At 43.9% G+C, this 18,223-nt stretch overlaps 1 protein-coding gene across 1 annotated transcript in view; it reads left to right on the plus strand.

Moving 5' to 3' along the window:
- The window catches only part of LOC114024841 (protein zyg-11 homolog A-like), a 30,734-nt gene extending 12,539 nt beyond the window's left edge, over window positions 1-18,195 (plus strand). Inside the window, exons 5-14 of the mRNA XM_027838033.1 lie at window positions 6,263-6,439; window positions 7,688-7,752; window positions 8,345-8,444; window positions 8,535-8,588; window positions 9,745-9,906; window positions 9,986-10,033; window positions 13,901-14,098; window positions 14,194-14,255; window positions 14,565-14,662; window positions 16,119-18,195. Coding sequence (XP_027693834.1) covers window positions 6,263-6,439; window positions 7,688-7,752; window positions 8,345-8,444; window positions 8,535-8,588; window positions 9,745-9,906; window positions 9,986-10,033; window positions 13,901-14,098; window positions 14,194-14,255; window positions 14,565-14,662; window positions 16,119-16,300 — 1,146 coding nt within the window. The 3' untranslated portion in view covers window positions 16,301-18,195. The remainder of the gene's footprint in view (window positions 1-6,262; window positions 6,440-7,687; window positions 7,753-8,344; window positions 8,445-8,534; window positions 8,589-9,744; window positions 9,907-9,985; window positions 10,034-13,900; window positions 14,099-14,193; window positions 14,256-14,564; window positions 14,663-16,118) is intronic.
- The last annotated feature ends 28 nt before the right edge of the window (window positions 18,196-18,223 follow it).

Genomic DNA, 18,223 nt, shown 5'->3' on the forward strand with positions numbered 1-18,223 from the left:
GGTGTAGGGGGGGTAAAATGGTAAAGCCTGATAACAAGATGCCTTTGGGGTTTTAAGGAGCTGTCACTCCCTGGTGCATAGCATCAGCCTGCAGAGAAGGGGAGGTGAGAGACATAGGAAGGGAGGAAGAGCAGGCGGGCCATTGTGGCTGCTGACCGTGGCTCATTGGTCTCAAATAGCTTATACTCTTGAGGCATCTGGGGTCTAGGGAGGACTGCCCTGTGTGGGCCTTCAGAAACCCTGGGCTCAGTAGGACTTTGCCTAAGTTACTTCATTTCCCCAGCTCTCAGTTTCTGTAAAACGTGGAGATCTGTGAAGGGCAATTGCACAACCTGCTTGATGTTGTTTCTGGGACAGTCCTGGGAGACAGAGCACTTTGTTAACTGGAAAACACTCTCTGAATGGGAGCTGGTGGTTCTGAACTTTTGGCCTCAGACGTTTGGGTAACCTTGGTGCACAAGCAGTTCTTCAGTCAAGCAGGATATGGTTCTTAACTTATATCCAATTTTCCATCAGCAGTCTTTGTGTATGTTGTTAAGAGAAAATCTCTGCTTAGTTGGTAAAGAATTATAGTATGTTTGAGACCAGAATGGAGGAACACAAGCTTAGCAGTAGGGAAAAGTGAAAGGGAAGAAGAATGGGTATGTGGTCCTGTAAATGGTTATGTTGGATGATGTGGGAGATAAAATGAAAATATTTAATATGAAAATATAAAAACTAAGCTGGGTTTGACTGTTACCTGAGGTCCTTCTTCAGGCCGAGGAGTGTCCTAAACCACTTTGCGTTCTCATTGCCTTAGTACTGTAGGGGCTCCCTAAATTGTTGGCAATGATGACGTCAGGATGGTTGATATATTTTCCATAAATCATGTCCTTCATTTTTATTCAAATACTTCATTTCATTGGGGATTCATTATGTAAGACCCTATAGTAGGGTTTTCCAGGCTACAGAGGTGAGTAAGGCATGATTCTTGACTTCAAGGAGCTACAACCTAGTTACTTTTAAATTGAACAATAAAATATTGAAAGCGAGGAGGGGTGTAACTCTTGGCCATAATATCCTCTTTGTTAAAAAGAGAAAGTGGGATTGGATGAAATCGGTGACCTATCCCTCTCACCTCGTCTCAGTTCAGCTGGTAGTGAGAGCCTACTCTGATGCATTCCCTGATGGCATGGAGGTGAAAGTGAAAGCTAACAGCTTTATTATGGATCTCTAAAACTCCAGAATGCAAATTAGGTACCTAAGCTTCATATATAATGTGAAAAGTTGAAGCAACCTTTCTAGATATTGTTATCACCAAAGAAGTTTGTAAAAACAAAAACAAAAAAAGTTTGTCTTATTCTGAATTTAACACCAAATAAAATGAGCATTTCCATATATAAAATATAATAGCAAAAGAGGACTGTGCATAGAACTGTGAATCTCTCAGGACTCTGATATCCAGGCTCCATAGCACACATAAACGATTTTTCTCAAGGATCCCTGGTTATTTATATGGAAAGATCATGAAAAATGCCTATATTAATAGGAGAGAAAGGGAGAAAAGAAATGAATTGAGATCACAACCCAAATAAGGCATTAGAATAAGAAAAAAGGAAGAAATTCTTAAAAAGATAATAAAGTTGAAAAGTAGAAAATAAAAGAATAATTGAATTGATAAAACTAGTTTGTTTTCTTTTTTAAAAAAAGTTAACCTCTTAGCAAAAAAAAAAAAAAAAGGTCACTTGACCTGGACTATCTAAAGAGCTACATTTGGTCAAGCCTCCCAAAAATGAAGAATCAATTTATCAAGACTATTTACAGATAGAAGAGTAGATCCCAACCCATTGTCTTGGAGGTGGCCCAGTGGAGAGAGCCTGGGTCATGGGCTGGCTCAGTCACAATTCTGGCCAGAAGTGCTATAGGAAATCTCTTAATCTCTTGGTCTCACAGGGTTTGTAAATTGTCAGTGAGTTTACAGCAGGTGTGGAAAGCTGCTTCAGTATAAGAAACTCTTTATGAGTATATGACCATATTAATGTGAGTCCTCCCCCAAATGATGTAGATTTCAGTCCGTTTGTGTCCTTCCATAAATGATCCCTAATGGGTCTACCTTCCACCCAAAGTGCTGGAGGCCTTCCCCTAGCTCTGGTTGTTGCATAGATGGCCCTCCTCTCCATCACTGGTTCTGTGGGACTGCTCACTCATCTTTCTGATGATATCCTCTTTCCACTTCTGGACTGTCCCCGCTGTGCTCCTCATTGTTGTCTTTGGAGTAATTCTTAACTTTAATTCTTCAGATGATGCCAGGTGTGTGTGGACCCTGCCTGTGGTCCCTGCAACCAGGGAGGGTGAGGCTGATGCATCTCATGAGACCCAGCAGTGTGCTAAGCTGATTGAGTGTCTACTCTGTCTGGCACTGATAGGGTGAGCCCCTAGGAACAGGGGGCCACCAGGCCTCCTAAAGGAGGGGCAGATGGGCCCAAGGGCAGAAGAAAGAGCAGGCCAGAACTCTCATGATGCTCAGCAGGGACATCAGACCTCTTAGCAGCTACTGCACGTCCAGAAAGAAAAAGAAAATTCTTAAGAGATTGAGGTGTTTCTGTGGATTTGCTGCAACTATACTGGACCACAGGAAGAACCTTGTTAAATAAATGGGTCTTTATTTCCATTTTAACGTCGTTAAGATCGTAATGAGATATGTAAGCCAGAAATTCTGCATCATTATATAAATACTAGCGAAGAAAACTCTTTAATAAAATATTTATTAGGAAAACAAAAAAAAGTAAAAAGACAAAGATTCCCTCACAATAAAAAATAACCAGCTTATGCCAAGAACCAACATAATATGCAAGGGAGAAACATTAGAAATTTTAAAAATTAAATCTGGGCAGTCTTTTTTCCTTGTAAGGAGCTTCCTTTGAGCAGATCCCTCCACCAGTGCAGCCCAGTATCACGGTGGGTCACATGACCTGTGCCCAGGGTTTCACAGCTGCTGACGTGTACCAGGGGCAAGACTTGAAGCCAATGCCTTTGAGGCCACCCTCTGTCCACTACATCTTGTTGTCACTCTTTACATCCAAAACATTCCACTAAAAGTAGGTTTGAAACGAGGGTGCCCACTTTCCCAACTTATATTTGACATTATATTTGAAATTCTTTCCGTGGAAATAAGGTGTTTGAGGAATTAGCTTTAGAAATGGAGAGGTCAAAACATTCAGATAACAGGATATAACAAAACCCAACTCCTTCAGCCCTCAAGGAAGAATAGAGACAGTGAGTTCAGTCCAATCAAAGATGCAAGCTTAACCCAGCAAGTCGTTTTACATTTTATCCTAGCAATAAAGAAAACAAACAAACAAACGAAAAAACCGCTTCATTTAAAATAATGATCAACTGTTTGAGACTTAACACATACTCAAGACCAGCATAAAAGACAGTTATCAAACTGCCAGGACTGAAGGAAATAATCCTAATTGCCTCCGTTTATTATAGCGTTTTAAGCTTTACAAACAATTTTGTCTACATTCTCACTTGATCCCCTAAGCCAGAGGTGTCAGACACTGCCCACAGTGCTTTAAAATTTAATTGGGGGTGGGGGGACAGTTACATGGCACAGTAGACAGAGCACCAGCCCTAGAGTCAGGAGGACCTGAGTTCAAATCCGGCCTCAGACGCTTACTAGCTGTGTGACCCTGGACAGATCACTTAACCCCTTTTGTTTTCCCCTCAAAAATACATGGTTTTCTGAATCAATATACAACCACATGTATTGTTCAGTGGTTTAGTGGCCCTGTTTCTATTTTGAATTTGACACCACTGCCCTAAATAATCCTATGCAGTACGTGTATTCTCCCTTGTTTGTTCAGATGAGGAGGTTGTGATGTATCCAAAGTTATACAGCTAGTTAGTGGATGTTGGGGGCAGGGATGAGGACAGGGGTGAGACTTATCTGAAATAGAGGAGTAACTAGCAAGTGGCAGGAATATCCACTGTTCAGAGATAGAACCATGGAAATAATAATGAAATTTTTTTTTTAAATGAGCAAGAATAACAAGAGGTATGGGGGGGAGAGGTGCGTGCAGAAACGTGGTCTTGCAGTCCCAGGCTTTAAATCATTACCAGGTGGTTACCATTAATGTTAGCTGGTGCCAGGGAAAAAACAGAAACAGATCCATGCAATTGAGGAGAGACTTAACTCTAAAAAAGTATGCTTGTTAAGCTGATAGGAAACAGAAATTGGGGAAAGGATTCATTGCATTAAAAATGTGTCTAGGAAAATGGGTCAGCAGTTTAGGCCCATATCTTATGCCAGATACCTCAGTGAATTGCAGTGGGATGGTAGCATTAGACATTTTTTTAAAAAAAATTTATGTTAGGGGCAGCTAGGTGGTGCAGTGGATAGAGCACTGGCCCTGGATTCAGGAGGATCTGAGTTCAAATCTGGCCTCAAACACCTAACACTTACTAACTGTGTGACCCTGGGCAAGTCACTTAACCCTATTGCCTAGCCAAAAGAAAAAAAATCTATTTTAAAAATATGGAAGAAAATGTGATAATATATGAAGGTAACAGGACTTTTTCCTCTTAAATAGAAAAGGGGTATGAATAGATGTGATTGATTTCATTAATGTACAGTAAAAATAATGAAAAGATAAATAATAGATTGGGAAAAGTAAGAAAGATCAAAGCATCCATGAAGAAGTGTTAGACATTTATAAAGGTAACTGCCACTTCACATGAATGGTCAAAGGCTGTGACTAGATCATTTTCAAGAGAGACACCCATTTGATAATCACTTGAAAACATTTTATTCACCTAATAATTAACAGAATGAAAATGAAAATAACCCTGAGGTACTAGCTCAAACTGGCAAAAATAATTAAGGAAACTCAATTCTTCAAGAGTTGTGAAGAAACAGGTACATTCATTGATTGACGGTAGAGTTGTAGACTAGTAGAGTCCTTTTGGATCAGAGCCAGAACAGCGGATCTAGACTTTGGCCATGTGGCAGTGACTCATATGTGCACAGGCCTTTAGAATTGGCACAGCTCCTTCAAATTCATGTCTCATTTGATCCTTACAGAAACCTTACAAGGTCAATATTATGGTTGATAGTCCTCCCTTTTTACAGATAAGGGAACCGAAGCTCAGTGATTAAGTGACTTGCTCGTGGTCACACAGCTGGACATGACAGAGGCAGCATTTGGTCTTCAGTGAGTCTGCCTCCCAAGAGAATGGAAAGAACGGGTGGAGACGTGGAATAACTGGCCAGGGCTGCTCTTCTATGTCTCGAAGGCCATTTGTGCAAGGGCTGATAGCTATGAAATGACTGGGAGGTGATATTGATGATGTTTTTTCTTGTGTTTATGATAATTTTTCAAATATAGATGAGAAACAGCGTAAGTGAGCTGGGTCATGGTCTCTACACACACCTGAAGATCACATGATCAGCTTTAAGCCACCTGGGATCTAGACAGTTGTCACTTTCTACCATATTTGAATCAGAGAAGCATAAAAGATGAGCACTAGAGGGGAGGGACCTTAGAATTCACCGGTCGGAGCCCCCTCATTTTACAGAGGAAGGAACTAGGGCTTAGAAACGTCCTGACTCTGAGTGCTGAGTTCTTCCTATTACCCACCCTGGTTCTCCTGATGTAGAACATTGGCACTGGAAGAGACCTTCAAACACAGAATGTCAGAGCCAGGAAGCACCTTCACGATCATCGCAGGCAACCATTTACCTGCCAGAGAGGAAACTGAAGACCAGAGAAGGGGGTGGCTTGCCTGCCAGTCCCACTAACTTAGCAGTGGAGCCAGGATACAAAGCCAGGTTTTCATATTCCTGGTCCAGGGTACTTTTCTGGCATACTATACAATCTCTTTAAAGTGCTTTCACAAAACAAGAAAACTCCTAAATAGTGTTCAGTTGTTTTTCAGTTGTGTCTGACTCTTTGTGACCCTATTTGGGGTTTTCTTGTCAGATACTGGAGTGGTTTGCCATTTCCTTCTTCAGCTCATTATACAGATGAGGAAACTGAGGCAAACAGGGTGAAGTGACTTACCCAGGGTCACCCAGCTAGGAAGTGTCTGAGGCCAGATTTGAACTCAGGAAGATGAGACTGACTCTAAGCCCTGCATTCTATCCACTGCAGCAGGCACCTTGCTGCCCGAAATACTTTGTATTTAAATAGCCTTTCTGTTTGACATCAGGGTAGAAAAAGGGAACGTTGGTTTTAACAATCATCTTGTACTAACTTTTCTTTTTTTCCTTCTTCTTTAGCTTGTGGCTGTAGGAATGAGGAATCACCCCCTGGACTTGCCTGTACAGTTCACAGCCAGCGCATGCACCCTCAATTTAACCCGGCAGGGTCTGGCCATGGGTATGCCTGTTCGCTTGTTGTCAGAGGTCATCCATTTACTTCTCAAGGCCCTGAAAAACTTCCCTAATAACCAGCAGGTAATTTAAACGATAAATATTTGGGCATATGTGGAACCTTCCTTTATGTCACTGACCTCCCACAGGGTAGATGCCTGGCCTTGGCGTGAGCGCTGTTGTTACTCGTTTGCATAATTCATGGATTTCCAGGATGGCAGAACCAGCTCTGTTCCAGTGTCCAGCAGGTGGATTGAATTGAATGTTTGACCTTACTCTAGAAGGAACAGTGGCAGGAACCGTTAACTTCTCTGGCAAGTTCCATGTTCTGCTTTGTTGATTGACCGAGGGAAACCTTGTTGTCAATTAACAAAGAACATCTGTTGGAGTGGTGCCTGATGTTCTTCCCAGACCTTGGTGACAAAACAGACTCCACTGAGGTGCAGAAAGACAGACTGGTTCATGGGTATTTGCGCCCTGCACGTTCAGATGCCTCTTCCTTCTGTTGCCCTTCTCGCCCTCTGAGGCCAGTCAGCTTTCCCTCTACCTGTCTGAATACTTCCCAGACCTCGAGGCCCAGTTTACATTTCGTTCTGTTTGAAGCCTTCCCTGACCACCTCTCATCCTCCTCTGGTCTCTCATAGCACTTCCTTTGCCCTTTATTTCACACTTAGATGCATTCTTTATGTTAATGTTGATGCATATATGCCTCATCTCCCCAGTTACGTTCTGAGCTCCTTAAGGGCTGGGACCAGGCCTTCAGTTTTCTGTCCCATCACAGTGCTGGGTAGCTCAGTATCCTACAGAAAATAGGTTCTCAGTATGAAATGCATTGTTACTGGTACAGAGGAACAATACCCCGCCTTGCCAGGACCGGAGCATTCTTAATTCCTTAATTGGACTCAGTCATGTGCATAGCTTATTTCTGTTACATAGAAAGGTAGGTATATGAGAGGGAGAGAGAAGGGTGTAGCCATCAGTGGCAGCATTTTTATGTGTAAAACTGCCCTGGGTTAGTCCAGAGTCCAACCCTTTCGACTTCTTTGGTTATCAGCGTAACAATCTTGGGCAGTTGAATAAATCATCAGAACCGTGTGTAAGATAATGGTGAGAGTGGGGCCACTGGCTGCAGTGCCATCTCCAAAGACTGATTGGTCTGGGACCCCCACAGAGGGATTTAGTTACTGAAGTCCCCAGAGGCCTTGCCCATCATAGACCTCACGTGTCATGATGCTTATAGTTGAGGAACAGAACTGGAGTTGAATGATTAAAACTTTATATAATCTGAAATGACTTCTCTGTCTAAAGTTACTTTTCTTGATTCCTAAAAAGCTACAGAAGAATTGTCTTCTCTCCTTGACCAATGCCAGAATTCTTCAGGATGTCCCATTTAACAGGCAAGTGTCAAGTTCAGTAAGCCTGTTGGGGGTACTTGGCAATCTCACTGATTTCTGGGGGTTAAGTTGTTCATTTTCTTCTGAGGTGCGCATGCACACGTGCGCGTGTGTGTGAATTTTCTTTGTTCTCACTAGAAGTCTTCATTCCAGCCAGAAGGTGCTATCCCAATCCCATGGTTTGATGATTAGTCTAAAGGAAATTTTTTTTTTAAAGGCAATTGGGGTTAAGTGACTTGCCCAGGGTCACACAGCTAGTAAGTGTCAAGTGTTTGGTCTGAGGCCGGATTTGAACTCAGGCCCTCCTGACTTCTGGGCCGGTGCTCTAGCCACTGCACCACCTAGCTGTCCCTAAAAGAATTATTTTTAATGTTTACTGAAAAGAAAAGAAAAAAAAACACCAAAAACTACCAGACCTTAAAAGACTATTTTCTCCTTGAGCCTTAATGCCACTCTTGTTTTCAGAGCTAGGGCTTGGGGTTTGGGGATTTGTTTCTGATTGTGAGTAGTAATCATGTCTGTTCCCCCCTCTCCCCTTCCCCAACAATGTGAATGTGACTTAGGGAATTAGAAAAATCAGAAGTTATTTTTTCAGGTTTGATGCTGCCAAGTTTGTTATGAAATGGCTCTGTAAGCACGAAAACCCAAATATGCAGACAATGGCAGTGAGCGTCATCTCCATTCTGGCCCTTCAGGTAGGAGATTATGCCTAACTGGGCCAGGTTTCTATCTCTCCCAAATTTTGATGGAATGCAGATAATCACGTCTCCCTTCTGTGCTTACAGCTCTCTCCTGAACAGACAGCTCAGCTGAAGGCAGAACTTTTCATTGTTGTCAGGGTGAGTTGACACCTTCCTTACTTGTTTTGAGTTTTCCTTGCACCATATACATGACCATTTATGGGTTATAAGGTTTGCTGTGGTAAGCTCACTTATCTGAAGAATTAGGCTGCTAACTTTGCATTTATTTTGTGACCAAATAATGGTGAGTACCAGCCTCCACTGCTGACTTTTCTCCAGTGCCTCAACATAGCAGACACGACCCTAGGTCTCACCATCTTTGCCAAGACAAGAATTTGGGAGGTTCTGAGGACAAGGCTGGCTAACACCAGGCAGCCTCTCCATTAGGGGAAGGACTGGCAGGCGTGGAGTATGTTTGGTCATACTGACCTCTTCAGCTCTGGACGGATTGTAAGCTGCATCCATACTGATACCACAGATCTCCTTGCAGCTTTGAAGGAAGACACTGTGTCTTCTTTGTAGGAACCCTTAGCCGTCGTCCATAGTAGGCACTCAGTCAGGATTTATTGATCAGTTTGATTGATTAATCATCAGTTTAATGATTGATCAAAGTCTGTGTTGGCCTCCTGATCCAGCTTCACTCTCGAAATCAAAAGGACAATAAGCTGGTACTAATGACATTAATACATAATTGAAGCTTAGAATACAAATGGGCAACTTCAGAAATATCTGAGGATGAGAAGTCTTAAGATGAGTTGATTTGTTAAAAGGCTTAGAATTTCTGTCTGGAGTATCCTGAATTACTGAGCTTCTGTGAGATCTCATTCTCTTTCCTTCTCTGAAGTAACCCCAAATCATTGAGGCCTTGATTAGATATTGTCATATTCCTTGTTTCTTATATAAATCTGATTTTCTCAAGTGGAGATCCCTAAAAGACTGGATTAGGCCGGTGTATATGTGATCTTTTCTGACCCAGAGTATTGTGATAGAACTTGGTATATAAAAACAATGATGGGTATCTTCTCATTAGTAGATAAAATAGTAAGTTTATCTCTACACTTCATCAGACTGAATCGATAACTAACACAGCTTCAAGTAAGATCTGAAGTTGGCATTAATGGCTTCCAGAAAGTGTCTAACTAATGAAATATTTGATAGACTTCTGTTAAGACAGGGAGCAAGTGATGTCTCTGAAGTCAGGTTTTGTGACAATTTGAGTTGTCAAAACATAAGATTCTTCCTTTTGCTTTTTTAGGAACTCTTAGCAATAGTGAAACAGAAAACCTCAGAGAATTTAGAAGATATTACCCTCACGTTTACCCTCAGAGCACTATGGAACCTCACAGATGAGTCCCCAGCCACCTGCAAGCACTTTGTTGAGAACCATGGGTTGGCCATCTTTGTACAAGTCTTGGAGGTACCAGATAGGGTGGGCTTTACTTGGAGTTCCAGTCTTCTTGATGACATTATTGACCTCAACGTATTTCTTTTGACAGACTTTCCCGTCAGAATCAACGATACAAACCAGAGTTCTTGGCCTTTTGGTAAGATACGTATTAATTCGATGGAGTGAATTATGGCAACTTCTTCCAATTAACGTGAATCACATTTGAGAAATCTTTCATTAAAATTATTAAACCAAAATGTGAGAAACCTATATCTAGGGGAAAACGCTCTATGTGTGTATTGACTGAAGGTCCCAGTGGTGATCCTTCTTGGCTGAGTGACCCTGGGCAAGCCCCTCAGCTTTGTTGAGCCTCAGTCTCCTCTACAAGATGGAAATCATTCTATTTGCCTGACGTGCCTCAGAGCCCAGGGGAGTTGTGTGGAAAGAGGGGCTATGAAAAGGACACTTTAGGAGACTCAGTTAAAACCTGAAGTTAGGTTAATAACTCTCAGCATCTTTCCCCACCAAGGGCACAGTTTTTAGAACAATATGGCTACCTAATTTCCTACATATATCTTATATCCTCCACTGAAACCTTCTTCTGAAACTTGACTATAGTGTGGAGGTGACCTCCAAGGTTCTCCAAGGCTATGCCGGTGGAACACAGCCTCTGACTGTTCCTGCCAAAGCGGTAAGGCCTTGTGTGTAGAATCTGCTTATTAGTGCCCAAGAAGAGAATGAGCCAAATCCCATGAGAGCAGATGAGGGATGGGAGCAGGAATTGAGGAAGATTTGATGGCAAAAAGAGCAGTTGAGTTGGGCCTTGTTAAGTCACGCTTAAGGTTTCAGCGGTTTCATCTAGGTGGCAACAGGAAGGGACAGCATTTCATGGGGAGGAAAATTGTGAGGGAGGCCTCAGGAAAATGCAGCATCTATGCAGGTGATAGCAAGAAGAGCACCTGAGATAAAGGAGTATGGAGGCTGCCAAGTGGTCAGGAGTTGGAGGGCATCTCGGGGATGCCCTTGGATAGGATCCTGTCCTTACCCTGGCGGTGCTGCTGCCAGCTGGCATCGTGGAGAACTCTCTCCTACCTCTCTGGATACTTGGGATTTTTGTTGGGGTTTTTTTGTAGATTCTTCCCATTTCCCCAAGGTCCAAGTTGGGTCTAATGGATAGAGCTGGCCTTGGTGGCCAACTTGGTTTTCCCTTGGCTGAAGTCCAAAGAGACATTTTAGGTTTGATATAAGGAGAAACTCCCCAACAATTAGAATTGTCTAGAGTAGAGTGAGCTCCCTCAGGAGGCTGTGGGATCATTGATTTGGAGCTGGAAGGGACCTTCAAGATAGTCTTGTCCAATAGCTTCACTTTACAGGTGGGGAGACTGAGGCCTACATTAGTTAAGTGACTTGCCCAGGGTCACCCCAGTAGCAGAGCTAGTATTTGAACACAAGTTCTCTGACTCAGAATCCAAAACCCCTTTTATTATATCATCATGGTCTTGTAGGAAAGGCAGAACTTATATAGGAATTAGGGGCAAGTTAGACTGGACAGCCTTTGAGGGCTCTTTGAGTGTCATCTTATTCTGAAAAAGGAAGAATGACTTAGACTCGGGACACTTGGATTTGAAGACTCAAAAGCCTTGGGCCAAGTACCTCCTTTTCTACATCTGTAAAATGGGGATAATCATAGTCGTGCTTATCTTCAGAAAGGGCTTTTTAAACTGAAAAACTGTAGAATTAGGAGCTAGCAGTGACATTATTGATGCTAGAACCAAGTGTTTAGAGGAATTGGAATCTCTCTGGAGGTAAGAAGGTCATTAATTGCTTTTCTGTGGCATTTCATCGGTTATTCCAGCACCTGTATCCAAGGAATGCTGAATGAGCAAGGGTTCTTTATTAGTGTTTGGCACTGAGATCTGACCTACAGACGAAGGCCAAGTTTGTGGATGTGATACTATATAGAGTAGGCACTTTAAACTGGGAGTCAGAAGAACCAAGTTCTACTCCTGGTTCCAGTATTAACTGAGTGACCTTGCCTCTCAGGGTTGTTGTGAGGTTCAAATGAGATATTTGTAAAGTTCTTAGCATAGTACTTGACACATAATGGGTATTTAACAAATGCTTCTTTCCTTCCTTCCCACTCATTTACATGTTCTCTTCCCTATTAGACTGGAGCTCCTTGAGGGCAGGTGTCATGTTTTTGTCTTTCTTTGTGTTCCTAGCACTTAGTAGAGTGCCTATCATGTAGTAAGTGCTTAAATGCTTACTGGCTGACTCACAGATGCTTTAAGTGATTTGAGCCTTCTTTCTTGTGAAGGAAAGGCATGGTCCCTTGCCATTCCGGGATTTTCATAGATGAGAAAAAAAAGACTTGTAACTGGCTGTAACAATGTGTACAACTTCTCCTTGCCCTTTCCTATAATGTCAGGTATTCATGGTGACCCATCTCTGTTTCTTAACAGTTTGCTCTTTTCTATCACCTTGGGCTGGGTTAATCTCAGAGACACTGTGTGTAATCCTCTGGGGTCCTTGCCTTCAGATTCGAATCAAAGATCTTAGAGATGAAAATAACCTCTGTGGCCAAACCCAGTGAGTGGTCATCCACCATCTCCTGTAGCTCTTCTCCTTAGGAAGTTTTTCCTTATATTGACCCATAATTATCCTCTTTGAAACTTCTCCATATTGCTCCTGATTTTTTCCTCTGGGGCCAAATGGAAGGACAATCAAAGAGCCACTGAAAATGCTGCTGGGAGAGAGGGTACTGAATTGGCCCAATCCACATTTGAGGCTGATATGATGAGCTTCCAGATGGCCGTCTAGCCATTTTTGGCTCCTCTGTCTTGTAAACATTGAGAATGCAAGAGTCCTTGGCAGAATGATCTTTTGAGGGGTTCTCAGGAGGACCATGGCCGCTTAGCCCACCAGCCTTTGTAATAACAAGACTCTAGGTTAGCTAGTGAGCTATAACGAACATTAATCTGTGAACTCCATGTTTAATATAGATGCACAGTAAATAGCTCGTACGTGTGGTAAGGAACCTTGTGTGTGCTCTTGGGTTCTAATGGCAGATCTGATGCTTAGTACTGGGGTACTCTTGAACAAGTTCCTGCCTCTATGTCTCAGTTTCTCATCTGGAAAATGAGAGGGTTACATCAACTGGGGAATGGCTGAACAAGTTGTGGTATATGAATGTAATGAAATACTATTGTTCCATAAGAAATGATGAGCAGGCGGACTTCAGAAAAACCTGGAAAGACTTGTATGGTCTGATGCTGAGTGAAGTGAACTGAACCAGGAGGACATTGTACACAGTAGCAGCAACACTGTGCGATGACCAGCTTTGATAGACTTAGTTCTTCTCAGCAATGCAATGATCTAAGATGATTCCAAAAGACTCGAGAAAGAACTACGGAGTCTAATGCAGATCGAAGCATAATATTTTCTTTTTTTTTTCTTTCTTGTGGTTTTTCCCTTTTGTTCTGAGTCTTCTTTCACACCATGACTATTGTGGAAATATGTTTACTATGATGATACATGTATAACTTATATCAGATTGCATGCCATCTTGGGGGGGGCAGAATTTGGAACTCAAAATCTTATAAAAGTGAATGTTGAAAACTAAAAATAAATGAATAAAAATAATATGAGAGAGTTAGAATAATGGTCCCTTTAGGTGCTGAAAGAATCCCATAACCGGTCCAAGCAAGGCATAGGATTGTATTAGGAAAAAATTCTGAAGACATTACAGCTGTCCAAAAGTGAATCGGTAGTCACAGGAGGGGAGTGAGGTTTCCAAACAGACTGTGTAACCACATGGAGATGCTGGCCCTCTGAGATCCCTTTCCGCCCTGAAATATCAAGGAATCCCAGCATTTGATGGTTGGAAAGGATCTGGGAGGCCATTCATTCCAAGCCATTTGATGAGGCCTAATTTATTAAAGTGGTAGAAGGGCAGTCGGTGAAATGAGGAGAATCCAGAAGCTCGTCATTGTTTCCAAGCTCTGTGGGTCTGTTTTGCCTGCAGAACAACGTCGCTGAAGTCAAAGAATTGTCCTCTGAGCTGATGGTGAGCAGCTTGATGACCCATGTGAGCCGGTTACTTCACAGTGTGGAGATGGAAGTGAGCTACTTTGCAGCTGGCATAATTTCCCACCTCACCTCTCTGGGGGAGCAGGCGTGGACCCTGAGCAGCATCCAGAGGAGTGCTCTGTTAGATGACCTGGTAGGGAAGCCCCCCCTTGTGACCCAGAGGGCCTGGGCAAGTGGGCCCCGGGAGGCTGCCCGGGGCTGACACCTGCTTCTTCTTGTGTCTTGCAGTACATGACGGTGCTGAAGTGGCCCAGTCCGAGCTGTAAGATGGTGGCACTGGTGACCTACAGGTGATGGGGGGCTGGATTTATCCCTCAGGACATTAGCCTCCATTTTCCATGGTGCTCCCATTGTATGCTTGGCATGAGCCTAGCTAGGACTTTGGACCCAGGGCTTGTCACTGGCCCCATGACATGAAGGAGCTCATCGCACCACTTTTCACCTTTCGCTTTTCCATCTCAGCTGTGATAGTGATCATCGACCATCAAGTTCTTGTACATAAAACACTTTGTGGGAATTAAACACTGTAGGCATGCAAATGATTGTAAAATCACCAAATGTTGGCCTGATTTCTAAATGCCTTTCTTTGGAATCCACAGGTCCTTCAAATCCTTTTTTCCGTTACTTAGCAACTTCACGATTTTTGAGGTTCAGCTGTGGGCGCTGTGGGCCATGCACCATGTCTGCAGCAAGAATCGTACGTACTTGGGTGGGCTACATAAACCACATGCCTAGGATGATGCTTGCAGCCCTGACACCCCTTTAAACTTTGGAGGGGGGAGCAAGTGAGAGAGAAGCTGATGAGGTTTACCTCTCATCTTTCCTATCTCTGGATAATAGAATCTCTTTAGAAAGTTTTCTACCTTCAATTCGGCTTGGCAAATAAGAGAACCAGGCCAAAACAGACTGTATGCTGGAGGACTCAGCACCTTGGGAAATGGCAATGGCGAAGTGGATTCTTGCTGATTTTTCAATTCAGCCTTTTTCATTTTATTAGATGCCTACTATGTGCTGTTCTCAGATTCAAAGACAAAAATAAAATAGGTCCTGTCTGCAGGGCTCTTGCATTCTGCTGGGGGTGACCATCAGGATGCAACATTTTTGCTTACTTACCTTTGTGCTTAAAAATTCAAAAAGGAAGAAATGTCTGACAGGTGGGGGTGGGTGAAGGGAAGGTGTCTGGGCTCAGGAAGGGCTTTATTCTAGACGTGGAGGGAGAGAGCCTGTACAAAGACATGGGCATGGGAGAAAGGGGGAAATGGGGCAGGTGAGTATTGGGAACAAAGTAACAGACCATACCAGGTGGAACTTGTCTTGCCTGAAGGTATTGGTATGCAGCAAGCTTGGGAACGGGTAACATCAGCTTGTGGGGGGCATTGGGTGCCAGATCGAGACAGTAGGGTGCGATGAGCAGAGGGGTATGATGTGATCAAAGCTGTGTTGTAGGAATATGAGCTTAGCAGCCCCATGTGGGATGGACTGGATAATTGCAGGAGTCAGGGTGAGAGGTGATGAGGGCTTGACTTCTATTTTTAAAAGATGAAAGCAAAACACATTGACTAAGTGCTTTCTGTGTATTGGGCCCAGTATTAGTTGCTGGGGATACATGTAGAAAGGAAGAAACAACCCCTACTTGAAAAGAGTTTACATTCTAGTGGCTGGCAGGCTGGCTGACTTGTAAATGCACCTAGCATAAATAGGAAGTTAATATAAAGGAGTTAAAATCCCCTTGGTTTGGGGGTGTCAGGGAAGGCTTCATGCAGAAGATGCTTGAGTTGCATCTTAAAGCAAGAAAAAGAGACTCTGAGGTGCAGGTCAGGCGGGGGGTTCTGTGTGGTGCAAAGGCATGAAGAGAGGAACCTAGAGAAGGCCAGTTTGGCTCCATCCAAGAGTGCTCAAGGGAGAGTGAAGTGATGCGCTGGGAGACTAGAGAGGTCAGAGATGGGTTGGGGCCAGAGTGTGTGCTCTCCACCAGTGAGAGTGACTATAGCAGGACTAGAAAAGGCCAAGAAATGGGGAATAGGGAGTTGAGTTGAGAGCAGTCTGAGTAAGGAAGTAGTAAGCAAGCACTGAGTACTGAGCAAGTGGGGCAGCTTGGGACGCGCTGCCGTAACTGCCTTCCCTGACCGTCATTTCTCTGTTTGCTTCTCTAGCTACCAAGTACTGCAGGATGCTCATCGAGGAGGGTGGCCTGCAGCTCTTGCAGGATATCCGGGACCACATGCAGGCAGAGCCCCATGTGCAGCAGATCGCCGTGTCCATCCTCGTGGACTTTCACATGCATTTTCTGAACTACAAGAAGTCCCCTGGGTATAAAATGCCTCTTGAGACTTAAGGCGGCTTCCTGAGGAACTCTCACCCTCTGCCTTCTCACCTGCCTGCCTTGGATTGAATGTCTAAAGGGTGCTGCCTTTGAGTTTGTGAGTTGTCCAGACCGTTGACCTCGATCATTTGATTGTCCAGGTTTACAAAGGGGTGGCTTAGCACGGCTCAGGCACAGCCCGGAATCGCTGTCGGATGATTCCAGGGGCCGAGATGCGGTTCTGACTCTGGCTGTTTGCGGGAAAGAGAGCCACAGGCTTTCTCTGTTGACAAACTCCTGAGCTGGAGCCAAAATGATATTTTAAAATGTTATTGTTTACTCTTTGCAAGGCCACAATGCAAAGTGCCTGTTGGAAGGCTGAGTGTTTCCAAGCTGTGTGGAGACTGAGAATTATTTCCCAGCTTGGATTTGTTTGCTTGGTTGTCAGAGGGTGGGGGAGGTCCCAGGTGGCACAGAGTAGTTGGGCAGGGATGCTGGGGGACCCCACATTTTACCTTAAAGGCTGGGCTCCCAGATCACACCAGGACTGGAGTGAAGGGCCTTGGGGAAATCACCAGATAAATGTGTCGCTTTAGAAATAGAACCTTTGTTTGGCTTTCATTTTTTTTTTTAATAAAAAGTTTTTTAAAAAATAAAATGTCTCAGTTTTGAAAAATATGGAAGGGCCACCAAAGTCAACAGGAACTGTTTTTTTTTTCCTTTTTTAAGATTTGGCGGTATTTAATCTTTATTGCCGTTGTCTAGAACTTTAAAGGCCGCGTTGAATGAGGGCCTCAGGTGGGGGATCTGGATAACTGAGCACTCAGACACTGGAATGGGGCCCATGGTTCTGGTGGACTTGGAGCCCCAGCTCCACCTTTCTTAACTGTAGCTTTCAGCAAATCACCCGATCTCTGCTTAGTTTCTTCCTCTATAAAATGAGGACATTTCTTGCAGTACCTACTTCACAAGGTTGTTGTGAAGAGAGCATTTTGTAAACATTAAAGTGCTACAGAAATGCAAGCTGTCCTTATTCTATGTCATCACCCACATCAAGATGGAGTGGGAGTGGGTACAGGCTGGGGAATGGTGGCAGAAAAGAATGCCATGGTTTCCCAGGCCACCAGGCCAGGACTTTTTATCAGACTTCTTAGGAAAGGTGGTGGCTACCCCTCCTAGTTAGGTAATGAGCTCTCTTGTACTACTGGTCAGGACTGAAGGCTGAAAAGAGGGCCCTTAATCCCCTTCTCACAGGGCTGTACGTGGCGGAGGTGGACCTCGCCTCCAGGTCTTTGGACTCACGAGCCAACAAGCACCAGGTCACTATCCAGTGACCTGACATGGCCTTCAGTAACAGGATGGCTGACGAGGGGAAACAGCCTCCCTCGCCTCTCTCCCACAGCCCCCGACATTCTCCTCCTTGTGTAAACTGAGGTCTGTTTAACAGTCTTTATGTTGGTCCTCTGAGGTCCTTTCAGAGTCTTGATTATTGTGTGAACCATCCGTCTTTCTGTCCACTCCCAGCCTTCCAGACACTCACGAGTGCAGCTCGGTTGTCATCCTCCACTCCTTCCTCCCTCTGCCCAGTTATTGGCCAGATGGGTTTTGACTCCACCTCCTGTCCTTTTTATGCTCCCACCCACCTTGGGCCAAGCCCTGGCCCTCTTATTGGTCCCCCTTCTTCCTCCACAGGGCCTCTAAACTGAGGTTCCCAGAGCACAGGTCTAACCAGGTCGTTAGAGCTGCCATTCTGTTTGTCATTTAGTTATTTCCCAGGCTGGCCCCAGTCCATCTTTCCAGACTGATTTAATATTCCCCACTGATCCATTCCACAGTCTGGCCAAACGTCCACCTCCTGCCTCTCACAAACCGTTGTCTTGTTCTTCCTTCCTCCCTCACTTCATCAGATCACTCATGGAAGAGAAATGCACGTCAAAACAACTCTGAATGCCCCCC

Source organism: Vombatus ursinus, unplaced genomic scaffold (genome assembly GCF_900497805.2).
Source record: "Vombatus ursinus unplaced genomic scaffold, bare-nosed wombat genome assembly UNPS02014825.1, whole genome shotgun sequence".
NCBI classification, from domain to species: Eukaryota; Metazoa; Chordata; class Mammalia; order Diprotodontia; family Vombatidae; genus Vombatus; species Vombatus ursinus.